General features: G+C 41.2%; 1 protein-coding gene and 1 long non-coding RNA gene across 5 annotated transcripts in view; one reads left to right on the top strand and one right to left on the bottom strand.

The window, feature by feature from the left end:
* Positions 1–72: 72 nt before the first annotated feature.
* LOC111545420 lies at positions 73–17,192 on the top strand. Its single transcript, XR_002732446.1, has 3 exons — positions 73–115; positions 8,642–8,758; positions 17,134–17,192. It is a non-coding gene; the product is annotated as an uncharacterized LOC111545420 (long non-coding RNA).
* Positions 9,559–19,178, bottom strand: part of SPAST (spastin) — an 82,314-nt gene continuing 72,694 nt past the window's right edge. For 3 of the 4 annotated variants that reach the window (XM_026454749.1, XM_026454751.1, XM_026454750.1), the window contains 3 exons: positions 18,960–19,030; positions 16,734–16,774; positions 9,559–12,824 (listed from right to left, as the gene is read on the bottom strand). In XM_026454749.1, coding sequence (XP_026310534.1) covers positions 12,702–12,824; positions 16,734–16,774; positions 18,960–19,030 — 235 coding nt within the window. In that variant the 3' untranslated portion in view covers positions 9,559–12,701. The remainder of the gene's footprint in view (positions 12,825–16,733; positions 16,775–18,959; positions 19,031–19,178) is intronic. The other variant, XM_026454752.1, reaches the window with a different exon arrangement.

Genomic DNA, 19,178 nt, shown 5'->3' with positions numbered 1-19,178 from the left:
AACGGAAGGGGTGGGGCACCAGTGGGCGATTGGCTGTGAGGAAGGCGTGGGCGGAAGTGCGTGCTCTGGCCTCCGGGTTTCGCCCCCTTCCCGGCTGCCCCTGGACTCTGTGGCGGTAGGTTGCTAGAGCGGCTCCCTCCGAGCTCTCGGAGGGATTGGTCGGGCCTTGAAGCGTTGAGTCCAAGGGCAAGGCAAGGAGCAACCAGGAGTTTTTCGTTATGTTAGAAAAATTTCGTTGAGTGCTGAAACGCTTTTACCTGTGTTGTATGATTTAACCTTATGAAAATAGACAGTATTCCAGTTTTACAAGTGAGGAACGAAGAAACTTGCCTCCGCCGGGCGTAGTGGCTAACTCCCGTAATCCCAGCAATTTCGGCAGCGAGGCAGGCGGATCACTTGAGGTCAGGAGTTCGAGACCAGCTTGGCCAACATGGTGAAACCGCGGCCCTACTAAAACTGCAAAAACTAGCCGGGCGTGGTGGCGCGCGCCTGTAATCCCAGCTACTCGGGAGGCTGAGGCAGAAGAATCGCTTGAACCCAGGAGGCGGAGGTTGCGGTGAGCCGAGATGGCGCCACTACACTACAGCCTGGGCGACTGCGCGAGACTCCGGTCTCACAAAAAAGAAACTTGTCTTGAGTCATACATACAGTTTGCTGTAGTAGCAGAATTTTAACTCGGACCGACTAATGGTCTACTTAACAAAATGCTATTTGGATTCTCTATAAAATTAATAATATAGAAGTAGTGTTAATTATAGAAAACTTGGAAAATATTAAATTAATTCGGTAAAGATTGAATATGTAGCACGTGTGTTTGTCAGGTACTGGTCTCGTGGAAATTATATTCTGGTAGAGGAGACAGAAAACAAGTAGGGATAAAGAAATTTTTTAAAAATATTCATAAGTAGTGTCATGTAGAAAACTGAGTACAGGTTGAGTATCCCTCATCCCAAATGCTTAGGACCAGAACTGTTTCAGATTTTGGCTCTTTATCTTGGGTATGGGGCGAGGGGGGACAAATTTCTAAACTTGAAATTCATTTATGTTTCGTGTACACCTTGTACACATAGCCTCAGGGTAATTTTATGCAATTTTAAAAATCGTGTGTATCAAACAAAATTTTGACTACAACTTTTCAGATGCAGTCAGGCGTGGACTTTTCCACTGTGGCATCATGTTGACGATCACAAAGTTTTGATTTTGGAGCATTTTAATTTCAGATGGTTGGATTAGTGATGCTGAACATGTAATGCTATATAGAACAACTGGGTGGGTGTGGTGTTCACACCTGTAATCCCAGCACTTTGGGAGGCCAAGCGGGAAGATCCCTTGAGGCCAGAAGTTGGAGATCACCCTGGGCAATATAGGAAGGTCCTGTCTCTACAAAAGCAGTCTAAAAAGAAAGAAAAACAAAAAGCAACTGGGTGGCCAATTTAGGGTGGTGGTCAGAAAACTTAACTCTAAGGAGATGAAATTTAATTTCTGAATGGCAAAAGTCTTTTTGTGAAGATTTTTCCAGGCAGAATGAACAGCTAGTGCAAAAACTGTAAGTCAAATTGAGTAGGGTATTTTAAGATCTTAAGGAGGTCTGGAGTTTTGTGCTTGAGAGGAAGAAATGAAGAGAAGATCTAAGTGCTAGACAGGGGCCAGATCAAGCAGGAATTTCTAAATTAATGGTAAAGTGCTTTCTCCCCCTTCCCGCCCTAACCCCTCCCCCCCCACCAAGTGAGACAAGAAGGCAGAGAACAGTTTTAACAAGGAGTGATTTTTACATTTTTTGAAAGGTTACTGTGGACTGGGCATACTAGCTCATGCCTGTAATCCTAGCACTTTGGGAGACCAAGACAGGAGGATCACTTGAGCTCAGGAGTTTGAGACCAGCCTGGGCACCATACTGAGACCTTGTCTCAAATTTTAAAAAATAAAATCTTGCCGGGTGCGGTGGCTCACACCTGTAATCCCAGCACTTTGGGAGGCTGAGGCGGGCGAATCACAAGGTCAGGAGTTCGAGACCAGCCTGGCCAACATGGTGAAACCCTGTCTGTACCAAAAATACAACAAATTAGCTGGGCGTAGTGGCAGGTGCCTGTAATCCCAGCTACTCAGAAGGCTGAGGCAGGGGAATTGCTTGAACCTGGGAGGCGGAGGTTGCAGTGAGCCGAGATCATGCCCCTGCACTCCAGCCCGGGCAATGGTGAAAGACTTCGTCTCAAAAAAATTAAGAAATAAAAAATAGATAAAATCTTAGGTATTATTGTCTATCTACAGTCTGTTCGCCACATTGCAGCCACAGTAATCTTTTTTAGCAGAGGTGAGGTCTTGCTATATTGCCCAGGCTGGTCTGGAACTCCTGGGCTCAAGTGTTCCTCCTGCCTCAGCCTCCCAAAGTGCTAGCATTACAAGCATGAGCCAACACCCCTGGCTTATACCTAGGATTTAATGAGCACTTAATATGTAGTAGGCAGTATTCTAAGAGTTTGAGGCCTGGCACAGTGGCTCATACCTGTAATCCCAGCACTTTGGGAGGCTGAGGCAGGCAGATCACTTGAGGTCAAGAGTTTGAAATCAGCCTGGCCAACATAGCAAAACCCTGTCTCTACTAAAAATACAAAGCTTAGCCAGGTGTGGTGGCGGGCACCTGTAATCTCAGCTACTCGGGAGGCTGAGGCAGGAGAATTGCTTGAGGCAGGAGAATTGCTTGAACCCAGGAGGTGGAGGTTGCACTGAGCTGAGATGGAGCCTGGGTGACAGTGAGACTCCATCTCAAAAAAAAAAAAAAAAAAAAAAAGCTGGTGCGGTGGCTCATGCCTGTAATCCCAGCACTTTGGGAGGCCAAGGTAGGTGGATCACAAGGTCAGGTTTTTGAGACCATCCTGGCCAACATAGTGAAACCCCATCTCTATTGAAAATACAAAAAATTAGCCAGGGGTGGTGGCAGGAGCCCATAATCCCAGCTACTCAGGAGGCTGAGGCAGGAGAATCGCTTGAACCTGGGAGGCAGAGGTTGCAGTGGGCTGAGATCATGCCATTGCACTCCAGCCCAGGCGACAGTGCAAGACTCTGTCTCAAAAAAAAAAAAAAAAGCGTGATTATGTGATAGCTCATTTAATCCTCATAACAGCCTTTGATATAGGTACTACTGTTATCCCCTGCTTGGCAAAACCACACACCTAGTCAGTGACAGATTATAGACATGTGCCACCACACCCAGCTAATTTTTGTATTTTTAGTAGAGCCAGGGTTTCACCATGTTGACCAGGCTGGTCTCAAATGCCTGACCTCAAGTAATCTACCTGCCTTGGCCTCCCAAAGTGCTGGGATTACAGGCGTGAGCCACTGCACCCGGCCTGGAGAGGTACTTTTAAGCCATATAATTATCACATTCCTCATTATGCTTGTAATTTGTTTATGTATGTATTCATATAGTCACATGAGCTCATGGTTTATTTCATCTGATGGATTATATATAATTACTATTACTTATTTTGATGCTCAAATTCATCCAGTGGGAACCCTTTTAATCTGTGTGTCATTTCAGTGATTCATCCTCATCATTCTTTGGGCACTTTCTTCTCTCTGGCACAAGAAGTTCCAAGCTCGTGTATTTTCTCTGCCCCAGCCCTGAATTTAGCCATTTTATCAGTCTGGGTTCCTTTAGTTGATGTTATGGACTGAATGTTCGTGTCCCTCAAATTAATATGTTGAAACCTTGACCAGCAATGTGATGGTCTTTGGCGATCCAGCCTTTGGGAAGTACCTAGGGTTAGATGAGATAATGAGGATGGGACCGTCATGATGGGATTAGTGCCCTTATGAAAAGGGACACCAGAGAGCTTGTGCTCTCTGCCATACGAGGACACGGCGAGAAGGTGGCCATCTGCAAGCCAGGAAGAAAGCCCTCACCAGAAACCAAACTGGCTGGTACTTTAATCTTGGACTTCCAAGCTTCTAGAACTGTGAGGATAAATTTATGTTATTTAAGCTGCCCAGTCTTTGGTATTTTGTAATGCAGCCCAAGCAGACTGAGACAGTGAAGAATTTGGAACGCAAGATATGGGTACTTTGTGTGCTCATTACTACTGGAGTGTAACTGCTCCAAGGCCACTTTGGTGGACAGACTAGGGAACACACATATCTGGACACATACACATGTGTATATTTATATACTTATGTCTATATTTCCTCTATTTTTATTTGAGACAGGATCTCACTCGCCCAGGCTGGAGTGCAGTGGCACGATCTCAGCCCACTGCAACCTCCGCCTCCCAGGTTCAAGTGATTCTCGTGCCTCAGCCTCCCAAGTAGCTGGGACTACAGGTGCATACCACCACACCTGGCTAATTTTTGTATTTTTAGTAGAGATGGGGTTTTTCAGTGTTGGCCAGGCTGGTCTCAAACTCCTGATCTCAAGCGATCTGCTCGCTTCAGCCTCCCGAAGTGCTGGGATTATATGCGTGAGCCACTGTGCCCAACCGATATTTCATCTATTTTTATAGATTTTAAACCATGAATTCACTCTTAAACCCAACTCAAGCTGAACTCCAAGTTTCATTCTAATTTTCTCCCTTTGTGTATTTGTAATTACCTTCTCTGATGGTGAGAAACCTGGCTTCCACTGTGGTTAGTGTATTCACTTGATTCAATCAAGTCTTTGGTATGCAACCAATCTACCATCTCTGCTCAGACACCCTTACCCCATATGGACACTCCTTTCTGTGCTTGAGCTTATTCCTCATTCCAGGTTGCCCCTATCCACCGTGTGAATAACTGCCTCAGTCTGTCCCTGACACCGCATACCTAGCTGTCCATCATTGTACACACTGTCTTCACCCTATTAGGTCTCTGACACCCAAATTTGGGCTTCCATAGGTCCCCTCTACCCAATGTAAGCACTTTGATCTGAACCATTGTGCAAATGTGTCCCTAAGACTGCTATCCCTAGAAAGACCTGCTGGCAAGGTTGACCCTTGCCAGGCATCTGGGAACTTGAATTTGAGGAAAGATTCCTTCTATTCCTAACAAGCTTACTATGCCTAACAGTGAGGCCTGACACTTTCACATGCTGTCCCTTGTTGCTGGAGTGACATCCTGTGTGACTTCACCAGGAGAGAACCCTTGGAAGCTGGTGCTTGGTTTCCTCTGGACTTCACTTAGTTCCCTTTTTTTCCTTTTGCTGAATTTGCTTCATATCCTTTTGCTCTAATAAATCATTGTTGGGAATAAGGCTATATGCTGAGTCCTCTGAGTGCTCCTAATGCATCATCAAACTCGCACGTAGTCTCAAGGCCTTAACCACCTAATGACTTTAAAACAATAGTTCCGGCAGGGTGCACTGGCTCTGCCTGCCTGTAATCCCAGCACTTTGGGAGGCCAAGGCAGGAGGATCACTTGAGCCCAGCAGTTTGAGACTACAGGGAGGTATGATTGCATCACTGCTGTCCAGCCTGGGGCAAAGGAGACTCTGTCTCTAAAAAAAAAAAAAAAACCCCAACTCCTTGAAAAAAAAAAAATATCCACAACAGCTCAGGAAGGAGGAAGGTAAGCAATTTAGTGACATTACTTAATTTAGCTCTACCATCCCACTGTTTTATCTTACAGTTCTTTGCTCTGTTTTTCTTTCCTTGATTTCATTTGACCAATCACATAATTCTTAGTAATACTTAGCCATTTCATCTTCTCTAATGGCTTTTTAGATCTACTGCAGTAGATCACCCCAGTGATGGGGTGAGAGATTATGAAATGCATTCTTATCACAGGCTACCTTACATTAATGCTATCTCACCTTGTGTACAATGTAATAATATTATTTCAATATAATTACATTTATTGTCCTCTCTGGCCCTTCATGCTATTTCTGTCCCATACTTTACTTATATTATAAACATATATTATAAACACTGCAATACTATTTTTGTTTGCTTTAAGCAGCAATGATATTTAGAAAAATAAAAAAGAAAAATGTAAATATGTCTTTTACCAACATATTTATCACTTAAAAATTCTTAATTCCATCCTGGAGATTACAGGTTCCCATTGAGAAATCCATTTACTGGTAAGTCCATCCAAGGAAAATTTTAATTTCAGATACTTCATTTTTCACTTCAGATTTGTATTTTCCTTCAGCCCGAAGAATTTCCTAAAGCATTCCATATAAATTCAGTCTGCCAGCAACAAATTCTGTTTTCATCTGGAAAAGATTTTGTCTTAAGTTTTTCAAGAGATAGGGACTCACTCTGTCCCCCAGGCTGGAGTGCAGTAGCACGATCACAGCCCATGCCCAGCTAATTTTATTTTTTGATGGGGTTCTCACTAGGTTGCCCAGGCTGGTCACTCATGGCCTCAAGGGATTCTCCTACCTCAGCCTCCTAAAGTGTTGGGATTAGAGGGTTAAGCCACTGAGCCTGGCCATTGCATTAACATCTTGAAGGATATTTTAACTGGATAGAGTTTTTTTTTTTTTTTTTTTGAGACGGAGTCTTGCTCTGTCGCCCGGGCTGGAGTGCAGTGGCCGATCTCAGCTCACTGCAAGCTCCGCCTCCCGGGTTTACGCCATTCTCCTGCCTCAGCCTCCGGAGTAGCTGGGACTACAGGCGCCCGCCACCTCGCCCGGCTAGTTTTTTGTATTTTTAGTAGAGATGGGGTTTCACCGTGTTAGCCAGGATGGTCTCGATCTCCTGACCTTGTGATCCGCCCGTCTCAGCCTCCCAAAGTGCTGGGATTACAGGCTTGAGCCACCGCGCCCGGCTACCTGGATAGAGTTTTAAGTTAACCTTTGTTGTTTAATCTTTGCACCTTAAAGATGTCATTCCATCATTTTATGAATTTCATCATTTCTGATGAGGTTAGCCATCACTTGTTTATCTGAGTGTAATGCTATTCCTTCCTACTCCCCACCTTGGTTGCTTTTAAGATTTTTTTTTTTTTTTGGCAATGTGATGTACCCAGATGTAGTCTTTGTTGTATTTATTCTGCTTGGGGGTTCAGTGAACTTCTTAGATCTGTATATTGATGTCTTTCAACACTTTGGGGAAAATTTCAGGCATTATTGCTTCAAAGATTTCTCTTGCCCCATTCTCTTTCTTTCCTTCTCTACTTCAAATTGCAGGAACTGATAATATTCCAAAGGTCTCAAACCTCTGCTATTTTTTTTTCTTTCTCTCTGTGCTTTGGTTTGATACCTACTTGCTTGTCTTTTTCAGTCTTTCCTCTGTTGTGCCTAGTTTACTGTTAAGTCCGTCCATTTAAATTTTTAACTTCAGATACTATATTTTTCATTACAAGACTTTCCAGTGGGTTATTTTTTATTATTTTCTAATTATTATGATTATTATTTTATTTATTTTTAGACGGTTGCCCAGGCTGGAGTGCAGTGGCATGATCTCGGCTCACTGCAAGCTCCGCCTCCCGAGCTCACACCATTCTCCTGCCTCAGTCTCCCAAGTAGCTGGGACTACAGGTGCCCACCACCATGCCAGGCTAATTTTTTGTATTTTTAGTAGAGACAGGGTTTCACCGTGTTAGCCAGGATGGTCTCGATCTCCTGACCTCATGATCCACCCGTCTCAGCCTCCCAAAGTGCTGGGATTACAGGCGTGAGCCACTGCGCCTGGCCAATTTTTATTGTTTTTTGAGATGGAGTTTTGCTTTTCTTGCCCAGGGTGGAGTGCAATGGCATGATCTTGGCTCACTGCAAGCTCTACCTCCCGGGTTCAAGCAATTCTCCCACTTCAGCCTCCCAAATAGCTGGGATTACGGGCATGTAACACCCATGCTCGGCTAATTTTGTATTTTTAGTAGAGACGGGGTTTCACCATTATTGGTCAGGATGGTCTCGATGTCCTGACCTTAGGTGATCTGCCTGCTTCGGCCTCCCAAAGTGCTGGGATTACAGGCGTGAGCCATGGCGCCCAGCCTCCATTGAGTTTTTAATTCCTATTTTTCTGCTGAAACTCCCAATCTATTCACCCATTTTCTCTTTTCCTGTAAATTCTTTTAACATATTTTAACACTATTTTAAAATCATTCTCATAGAGGTCACTTGTGCATCTGCTTCTATATATTCTCTGTTGAGTATGGTATGGACCACTTTTTTTTTTCCCATCAGGGAAGGTGAGTCAAAAGGATCGCATACTTTTTCCTTGCATGCTTAGTAATTGTTTATTATGTACTGAGCTTTGGGTATATGCTGTGATGACTGAATTGTTTTCTTCTCAAGAATGCTGTGTTTTGTTCTGGTTTTAAATTTCTGATGGATAACCTTAATGCTGTAAAATTTGATTTTAAGCTTCATTACAGTGAGTTTCTTTCCATTTTGGCCTTAGTGCTAAAGCACAGCCTTTAGTTCTGGGATGCTGTCATTCTTCCTTAAGGCATGGCATTCTGGGGGTTCAATGGGAAACACCAAGTATTTACTCAGTCCTTCTTAGTGGAATTTGAATTTCAAACTCTCTGTCCTTGGGCAGCTGCAATTCTGCTGAGTTCTTTAGACTTTAACCTGCTTTCTGCTGGGTTCCTTTAAATAATCACACTGCACAAGCACAATTTTGGAATCCGCCAAGGATTTGAAAGGAGTATGTAGGCAGATTTCAGGGCTTACTTTCTGAGGCACTCTCCTTCCCAAAATTTCTCTTCTAATTTTCAGGTGTTCTAGAAGTCCCAAATGACTCCTCAGCCCATCAAGACTGCCACATTCTACTTGAATTCTATACCCGTGAACTGCACAAACTGGAAACTGCCCTATGGGTAAAAGCTGGTTAAGGTGAATCTCTTGTTTACTTTTTATTTTTTGAGACAGGGTCTCTGTAACCTGGGCTGGAGTGCAGTGGTGTGATCTTGGTTCACTGTAACCTCCTCCTCCCAGGCTCAAGCAATCTTCTAACCTCAGTCTCTTGAGTAACTGGGACTACAAGTGTGGGCCACCAAACCTGGCTAATTTTTAGTTGTGGTTTTTTTTTTTTTTTTTGGGCAGAAACGGCGTCTCCCTATATTCCCGAGGCGGGTCTTGAATTCCTGGGCGTAAGCGATTCTCTCATATTGGCCTCCCAAACAGGCATGAGCCACCGCACCCAGCCTGAATCTCTTCCAATATAGGACTTTGCAGTTTCTACCTTGTTTTGATTGCTCTGCAGAGCCGCCCAATCATTGCTTTCTTTTTTTTTTTCTCGCTCTGTCGCCCAGGCTGGAGTGCAGTGGCCGAATCTCAGCTCACTGCAAGCTCCGCCTCCCGGGTTTACGCCATTCTCCTGCCTCCGCCTCCTGAGTAGCTGGGACTACAGGCGCCCGCCACCTCGCCCAGCTAGTTTTTTTGTATTTTTTAGTAGAGACGGGGTTTCACCGTGTTAGCCAGGATCGTCTCCATCTCCTGACCTCGTGATCTGCCCCTCTTGGCCTCCCAAAGTGCTGGGATTACAGGCTTGAGCCACCGCGCCCGGTCTGCTTTCTATATTTTGTTAAGAGTTTACAATTGTTACTAACAGAATCCAATACACACAATTCCTTCATTATCAGACTGCAACCCCTAAAATATCAAAGTTTTAAAGTAAAAAAGTAAAGGCAAAATAAAGTTTATCATTTATTTCCAATACATTAGGATAAAAACCCACTTTATGCAACTGTACCCTTTAATTCATTTCTTCTGAAGAAAAGTACAAAAGACCAGACTAAAATTGAGACAAGCATTTAAAGGAAAATCCTTTGACTCAGAGTCCAAAACCGAACTGTAAATGGTTCATTTTTACCAAAAGAATTAGTTTTTGTACAAAATATAAAGAATTCTACACTATAAACAAAGACTGCTGTGTATGTACTTAAATTAGAATTCTAGTATCTGCTTTTCCTCTAATTCTTCTGGAGTACAAACATATTTGCAAGTCAGAAATCTAATATTCTCAATGGACAGACTGTCTTAGAATAAGCTTTTACCCTTAAGATAGCTGGAAAGATAGTACTCACTCTTCCCTTGGCTCAAAGTCCAATATATCAGTAAGTTTTAATTTAGTTTACAAAACTCTGCCATATTAACATGAAGAGCACACCAATGCTTAATGTTTAAGCATTATCTTTCAGGAAGTAATAAAACACAGAGCTCAACACCCAATCTAAAAGGTCACAATCTAAGTCATTATTAATTCAGAAAACTTCAACAACTTCTATCTTTATTGAAAAAAGACCACACCAATCCCTTATCTCCTACTATGTCATTACTCTATTTTCATGGCCCTTCTATCAAAGAAACAGCTTAAAATAAAACTTGGTTAGAGTTAAGTCATAGAAAATAGTTCTCTAGCACTAGCTGAAGTTCAGACTTGATCAGGAAAGCAATTTCTATACAGCAATGATTTTCTGACTCAATGTTTAAGACAGTATTAACCTGACTTTTCTCTCTTTTAACATTTGAAATCTTTGTTACCTAAAAATCTTTCCCAATAGAATTATAATCATGATAATTTTAAAGGAGATAATATATTAAAAGTTGAGCTGGAACCACATAGTCCTTTAATATGATTTGCTAGTTATCCAAGTATCAATAACGTTAATCCTCTTTTAAATGAAAACAATGAAATTTTACGAGCTTAACTGAAATGTCTTAATTTAGAACTTCTCAATTCTTTTAATCATATATATTTCATTACTACCTTTCATTATCAATATTTCGTAATTGATGCTGTAATGTTTGAGACCTTAAGAGGATACAATGCATCACCTAAAATATGCATAGTTCTGGCTTAAAACAAATTTTTTTTCCTCTATTTATCTCAACTCTCATTTTTATTATTCAGGGAGTTCCAAAATCATGATTAGAAGAGACATGATTTACTTTATGGCTACGAACAGCATATGATCCTAAGAAATCATGCCTCTTCTGGCCGGACATGGTGGCTCACACCTGTAATCCCAGCACTTTGGGAGGCCAAGGTGGGCAGATCACCTGAGGTCAGGAGTGCAAGACCAGCCTGACCAACATGGAGAAACCCCGTCTCTACTAAAAAATACAAAATTAGCTGGGGTGGTGGCACATGCCTATAATCCCAGCTACTCGGGAGGCTGAGGCAGGAGAATCGCTTGAACCTGGGAGGCGGAGGTTGCAGTCAGTCGAGATTGCGCCATTACACTCCAGCCTGGGCAACAAGAGCAAAACTCCATCTCAAAAAAAAAAAAAAACCAGAATCATGCATCTTCTATATTCAAACAAATCTTTAACAAGAGCAAGAGTAAAATTAAGAAGAATATATGTCTTCATTATAAAGTTCTTACCTAGTAGGGGCAAGTTTTTTATCTTAATGTATTCTTTCAAAACCTAAGAAATCTTTCCTAAATGAAAAATTTTTGTTACTATTACAGATATTCTTTCCACCCATGACATTTTACATAGCATCATTTAAGCACCAGAGAAAAGTTCTGTAAACAAACTTTTAACCAGTAAACTAAGGGCAAATAGCTATTTGCCTTTATTACAATATTTAAAAGGCCATGATATGAGTCTTTACTCCCTACAATGACATTTTTATAATGAAAATCCAGGCATATTTATACAAACAAGAAATGGAATTACTGTACATTTTGGGAGAACAAAAGGCAGATCAACAGACTAGAACTAGAACTTTTGAGTTAATAAAGCAAACAGAAGGAACCTAGAAAAATGTATGCCATGTATAAAAATTCAGTTTTTTTAAAGTTTCATTGAAGGGATTTTTATTATTAAGAATAAAAGATGGTAGTTCCACTTGCTTATAATTATCCTGTAAACATTAAGAAAGTAATAAGCAATAAATTAGAAATGTCTTAGTTCCTAGTATTTCCCTTCTCTTGCACTGGAAACATTTTCACAGCAGTTGGCTCTCTTAAATATCAGAATAATTCTTGCAGAAAATATATTCCATTAGGAAGAAGTTAACAGTCTACAATAGATTTCTGACAAATACATTAGAAAAAAAAATACTGCGGGTCACATGAGGACTGATCTACATGTTATATGACAGAGTAACTCAAACCTTCAAACCTTCTCTATTCTACCAGATTTGCTTTGTTGCTATTATATTGCTATCTAAACTGCTTGGTAGCAAGGTAATAGAAAAATAAAAGGTAAAAAGAACACAACAATTGTTTAATGTCTGTAGATTTATGAAGAAGAAACTCTCAAAATAAATTTTTTCCTATTACAGTTACTTAAGAAAAAGGTTTCATTTGGCACATTGAATTTATAAAAAGAAAAAAGAAAATAAAGAGTGTTTGGCATTCCAATCACCCGTAGTTAAGACAACAGTAGGAAAGAAAAGTAAGAGAAATTACTATTTTAAGAAAAAACATCAGAAGACAAACAACCACATGTTCTTGTGTCTTCTACCATTCACTGTCTCTGGAATACTTTCATCTGCAACACAATATACAAATTATTATTTACATGGTGATTATATTGGTAAAGAAGACCAGAATCAGTTTTTGTTGTGCTCTAACTTACAGTGTCCATTGGGATAACTGTGACCATCAAGGCAAGGCCTTAAACAACAAAAAATTCCATTTGCATTGTATATTTTGTTTAAGTTTGTTTTCTGGTTCATTTTCAAGTTTGGTGCACAAATATGTAAGACTCTAAAAAGTCCTGTAAACTTAGGCTGTTTCTGTAGCCGATGACTGTTCATTGAAGATCTTGTGTTTCCTCTTTTGTTAAGTAAAATGTTCTGCAGGTTTACAAAGGTATTTCCTTAAACGGTGGTATCTCCGAAGTCCTTGTTCCAACGAATGTACGCTTCTAAAGTTTGAGGGCTGACGCTGCGTTTTATTTTTTTCAAGGATTCAGTGAAGTCAGATAATCGAATATTTCTCATCTAGATTTTTAAAAAGCACATGACAATACATATGATGAACACGTATATAGTGGTAAATGAAATGATCGATTAAAGTAATGATGCTGCTGTTTATTACTGTTATAAAAAATATACGTATGTATTCTTAGAAAATCATGTCAGCCATTTAAATACATTTTCTACATACAAGAAACCTTAATAAATGCTATACTAATATATTTATTACTTGTGTTTAGTTTCATAGGATTAACATTTGAAAGCATATTTTTCCAATATAAAAACAAAACACTCATTATAGAAAAGTTCACAAAATATAGACAAAGAGAAAAAAAGAATCACAATTTCACCACTCAGATATGCAACCTCTGCCTCCCACATTCAAGTAATTCTTCTGTCTCAGCCTCCCGAATAGCTGGGATTACAGGTGCATGTCACCATGCCCAGCTAATTTTTGTATTTTTAGTAGAGATGGGGTTTTGTCATGGTGGCCAGGTTGGTCCTGAACTCCTAACCTCAGGTGATCCGCCCGCCTTGGCCTCCAAAAGAGCTAGGATTACAGATGTGAGCCACTGTGCCCAGCCTAAAGTATGCATTTTTATATTAATTTGGTCTTATTTTCTGATCTTTTAAATTGCCTTTGGAAATATAGATTAAAACAATGAGTTAATGAATATCTATATTTATACCTAAGTATTTTTAAAAAGCAAAATGGATAGGTTCACAGAGTCCAGGCAATAGAAAAATAAACAAAAATTGTGGCCAAGCATGGTGGCTCACACCTGTAATCCCAGCACTTTGGGAGGCTGAGGCGGGTGGATCACTTGAGGTCAGGAGTTCGAGACCAGCCTGGCCAACATGGTGAAACCCTGTCTCCACTAAAAATACAAAAATTAGCCAGGCAGGTGCCTGTAATCCCAGCTGCTTGGCTGAGGAGGAGGACTGCTTGAGCCCAGGAGCTGGAGGGTGCAGTGAGCCATGATTGCACCACTGCACTCCAGCCTGGGCAACCAAGTAAGACACTGTCCCAAAAAATAAAATAAAAATAAAAAATAAAATAAAATAAGTTAGAAAACCAAAAGCTTTCAGCTGGGTGTGGTGGCTCATGCCTGTAATCCCCAGCACTTTGGGAGGCCGAGGTGGGCGGATCCCGAAGTCAGGAGATTGAGACCATCCTGGCCAACATGGTGAAACTCCATCTCTACTAAAAATACAAAAAAAAAAAAAAATTAGGTGGGCGTGGTGGCACGCATCTGTAGTCCCAGCTACTCAGGAGGCTGAGGCAGGAGAGTCACTTGAACCCAGTAGGCGGAGGTGGCAGTGAGCCGAGATCCCACCACTGCATTCCACTCCAGCCTGGCGACAGAGCAAGACTCCGTCTCACAAAAAAAAAAAAAAAAAGGGAAAACTAAAAGCTTTCTTAAAAAAAAAAAAAAAATCTAGTATACTGCCTCATCTGACAGGTGACTAAAAGCCTCAAAAAAAAAAAAAAACCTCCAAAATGTACTCTCGAATACACTCATTATCTATGTTAAGACATTATCTATGTCCCCTCAACAGCTGCTAAAATCAGGGAAATAAAAAATAAGTTACAAATATACAGCTGTCCCTTGGTATCTCTGGGAAATTGGTTCCCCCACAGACAGCAAAATATGCAAACACTTAAAGTTCCTTATATAAAATGGTGCAGTATTTGCATACAACCTACACAATCCTCCTGTATACTTTAAATCATCTCTAGATTACTTGTAACATTTAATACAATGTAAATGCAATATAAATAGCTTTTGTACTATATTGTTAAGGGAATAATAACAAGAATAAAAGTCTGTACATGTTCAACACAGATGCTTTTTTTCCCCCAAATATTTTTGATCTGCAGTTGGTTGAATCCATGAATGCAGTATCCACGGATAGAAAAGGCTGACTGTAATTAAAACCTGATTTCAAAAGTCTGCTCACCTAGTTATGACCATTCTGTATACCCAGTTTTATATTTTACATGCAACTTTTTTCAAATGAAATGCTTCAGTGTCTCATAAGGGGGTCTTCCATATTAAGAAACGGTAATAAACTGGCCAGGCACGGTGGCTCACATCTGTAATCTTAGCACTTTGGGAGGCCGAGGCTGTCGATCACCTGAGGTCAGGAGTTCAAGACCCACCTGCTGGCCAACATGGTGAAACCCCATCTCTACTAAAAATACAAAAAAAAAAAAAAATTAGCCGGGCATGGTGGCCCTTGCCTGTAATCCCAGCTACGCAGGAAGGAGGCTGAGGCAGGAGAATCGCTTGAACCTGGGAGGTGGAGGCTGCAGTGAGCCAAGATCGTGCCACTGTACTCCAGCCTGGGCGACAGAGCAAGAATCCTTCTCAAAAAAAAGAAATTAAAAAAAAAAAAGATTGAAAAAAATAGAACATTATTAAAGGATTAACCTATAGTTATAGGTTATTTTTATAATGTATAAAACCCCACAAGCTTCATATAATTTTTTCTTTTTTTTTTTTTTTTTTTTGCGACAGTGTCTCACTCTGTCGCCCAGGCTAGAGTGCAATGGTACAATCTTGGCTCACTGCAACCTCTGCCTCCCAAGTTTAAGTGATTCTCCTGCCTCAGCCTCCCAAGTAGCCAGGACCACAGGCACGTGCCACCATGCCCAGCTAATTTTTTTCTATTTTTGATAGAGATAGGGTTTTGCCATGTTGGCCAGGCTGGTCTTGAACTCCTGACCTCAAGTGATCTGCCCACCTCGGCCTCCCAAAGTGGTAGGATTACAGGCATGAGCCACCACACCTGTCCCATAATTTTCTTCTGTTTGGTATTTACATAATATGATTTGATAGAAAATGACTTAATGACTATGTATATGTTTGTCCACTACCAAAAAAAATTTGACTGAGACTATTTCATAGGTTTCCATATTTTGAAATGAAGCAAAGTTCATTTTTTCTAGCTTCTAATCAACTAGAAAAATCCATTAAAAAAAATTAGTCCCGCCGGGCGTGGTGGCTCAAGCCTGTAATCCCAGCACTTTGGGAGGCCGAGATGGGCGGATCACGAGGTCAGGAGATCGAGACCATCCTGGCTAACACGGTGAAACCCCATCTCTACTAAAAATACAAAAAAAAACTAGCCGGGCGAGGTGGCGGGCGCCTGTAGTCCCAGCTACTCGGGAGGCTGAGGCAGGAGAATGGCGTGGACCTGGGAGGCGGAGCTTGCAGTGAGCTGAGATCCGGCCACTGCACTCCAGCCTGGGCAACAGAGCAAGACTCCGTCTCAAAAAAAAAAAAAAAAAAAAAAAAAATTAGTCCCAAGCACTCTGAGAGGCTGAGGCAGGAGGATTACTTGAGGCCAAGAGTCTGAGGTCACCCTGGGCAATAGGGAAAGACCCCATCTCTACAGAAAATTTAAAAATTAGTGGGGTGTTGTGGCACTTGCCTGTAGTCCCAGCTACTAACAAGTTTGAGACAAGAGGACTGCTTGAGACCAAGAGGTGAAGGCTACAGTCAGCCATGATTGCACCACTGCACTCCAGCCTGGGAACAGAGCAAGACACTGTGTCTCAAAAACAAACCCAGAAAACAAAAACAGCCAGATGCAGTGGCTCATGCCTGTAATCCTAGCACTTTGGGAGGCCGAGTTGGTTGGATCACTTGAGGTCAGGAGTTTGAGACCAGAATGGCCAACATGGTGAAACGCCCTCTCTACTAAAAACACAAAAATTAGATGGGCTTGGTGGTACATGCCTGTAGCTACTTGGGAGGCTGAGGCAGGAGAATTGCTTGAATCCAGGAGGTGGAGGCTGCAGTGAGCCAATACTATGCCAGTCTCAAAAAAAAAAAAAAAAAAAAAAAATACACACCCACACTCTCATATGTACATGTCCTACAATACAGAGGACCAAAACAAAGAAAATATTGTAAAATACTATACCTCACTGGCAGATATATTCTTCACCTGTTCTGGTTTTAGTTCTGTAAAATATAAAAGTCAGGCACTTAAAAATATATACATTTTGCAGTTTAAATTGTTGAAGGGCAAAACCAAGTACAATGATCTAAATGTATCTATTCAGTACGAATCATTATATTAAAAGAAAGAGACACATGTTAACTTTGAGAGCACATACAATTTATAAATGCTTAGAAGAGAATATTCCTTCTTAGGAATAACTGGAAAGTGTTCAATTTCTTGCATATTGCCAAAAACAATAGTTTACAAATTTGAAAGGGAACTTAAAAGAATGCAACTTGTTCTTTACAAAATGCATTAGTCTTTTTTGTTTTTACTCTGTACTTTATGTACTTTTATTTTCTTTTTTTTTTTGAGACAGAGTCTTGCCTTGTTGCCCAGGCTGCAATGCTCGGCTTAATGCAACCTCGCCTCCCAAGTTCAAGAGATTCTCCTGCCTCAGCCTCCCGAGTAGCTGGGATTACAGGTATGCGCAACCATACCTGGTTAATTTTTGTACTTTCAGTAGAGATGTTGTTTCACCATATTGGCCAAGCCTGATCTCGAACTCCTGACCTCATGATCCACCCATCTTGGCCTCCCAAAGTGCTGGGATTACAGGCGTGAGCCACCGTGCCTGGACTATTTATTTACTGTTTAAGACGGCACCTCACTCTGCTACCCACCCAGGCTGGAGTGCAGCGGCATGACCATGATTCACTGCTGCCTGGACCTTCCAGGCTCAAGTGATCCTCCTACTTCAGCCTCCCGAGTAGCTGGGATTACAGGCACATGCCAACAGGCCCGGTTAACTTACTATATTTAACTTACTATATTTTTTTGCAGAGACAGGATCTCCCTATGTTGCCCAGTCTAGTCTCAAACTATTAGGCCCATGCAATCCTCCCACCTTGGCCTCCCGAAGTGCTGGGATTATAGGCGTGAGCCACTGCACTTGGCCATTTTCTGTACTTTAATGGATGCGAATCTTTTGTAAACCCAAATTTTGTCTACCTTAGAATAGCCAAAATGTTCTAAGAAAATACAACTGATTTATGCATTAGCTACTGTTTCTGAATCCACTATCTGAATAAGATTTGAGCTCTGGCAGCAAGAAAATTTGTTTATCCAGAGTTTCAAAATACTCTCAAGGCTACATTTTTTATTTTGCAAAGTAGCAGTTCTTAATCAGTACCCTATTTCACTACGGGAGGTGTTACTGGTAATTTTTAACCAGTAAAACAAAAAGGTTTTGTATAATGTAGGCTTTTAATGCAAATTGCAGTGGACACTATGATAACATCTTTCTCATACAACTACATTCAATTGTACTTTCTTGAATGAGAGAAAAGGGATGGAGCTATTATGATTATTTTATCATCACAGCTAATAATCTGAGAGCATCAACCATTCACTACCCATGCTGGCTGTGGAAATGTAGCTGAAAATATCTATGTGAGTTTATCCTAACCTAACCTAAAAAGAATCAGTCATGGTATTTCGGCATCAACCAAGTAAGTTGAATAAAAACATAGCAATAAATATTTTGCTGTAATTCCTCAAAAGACATAAACTTCTCTTATATAATTTCTTTTAGACACATTAATTTCAAATGATGTCACAATATTGAAAAGAGCCAGAAAACAGATAAGAACATTTTCCTTACATTATTCATTTTTGTTTAAAGTTTTCTTTTTGAGTTTTCTGCTGCTTACTTACTATCAAGAAGTGAAACCTCTTGCCTAGAACAGGGGTCATAGTCCACTAGCTCACAGACCGTTTTTGAATGATCTGTGAGCTAAGAATGGTTTTAATTTTAAGGCAGGGCATGGTGGCTCACGCCTGTAATCCTAGCACTTTGGGAGGCCAGGGCAGGCTGCTCGCTTGAGCCCAGGAGTTCAAGACCAGCTTGGGCAAGTGAAACCCTGTCTCTACAAAGAAAAAATAATAATAATAATGATCTAGGCATGATGGTGCCTGCCTGTAGTCCCAGCTACTGGGAAGGCTGGGTGGGAGAATCACCTGAGCCTGGGGGGTTCGAGGCTGCAGTGAACCATGATTGTGTCACTACACTACCGCCTGGGCAACAGAGTGAGACCCTGTCTCCAAAAGAAAAAAAAAAACTCTTGGTAGATTTTTTTGGACTTCTTAAACTGCTAAAGTGGTATAATAAACAGTTCTAAATGTTTCAAGCTCTTGTATACCTACCTCGAATAGGACCCAGTGCTGCATCTTTTGCCAAAGCTGTTAGGTCACTTCCTGAGTATCCATCAGTCATTCTGAGGAAGGAAAGGAAGAAACAGCAAATTATTTCCCTTGCTTTTTTTTTGAGACGGAGTTTTGCTCTTGTTGCCCAGGCTGGAGTGCAATGGCATGATCTTGGCTCACCGCAACCTCCACCTCCTGGGTTCAAGTGATTCTCCTGCC

Source organism: Piliocolobus tephrosceles, chromosome 15 (assembly GCF_002776525.5).
Source record: "Piliocolobus tephrosceles isolate RC106 chromosome 15, ASM277652v3, whole genome shotgun sequence".
In the NCBI taxonomy this organism is placed as follows: domain Eukaryota; kingdom Metazoa; phylum Chordata; class Mammalia; order Primates; family Cercopithecidae; genus Piliocolobus; species Piliocolobus tephrosceles.
Note: the sequence above shows the minus strand (reverse complement) of the source record. Positions and strands in the feature narration are given on the sequence as shown.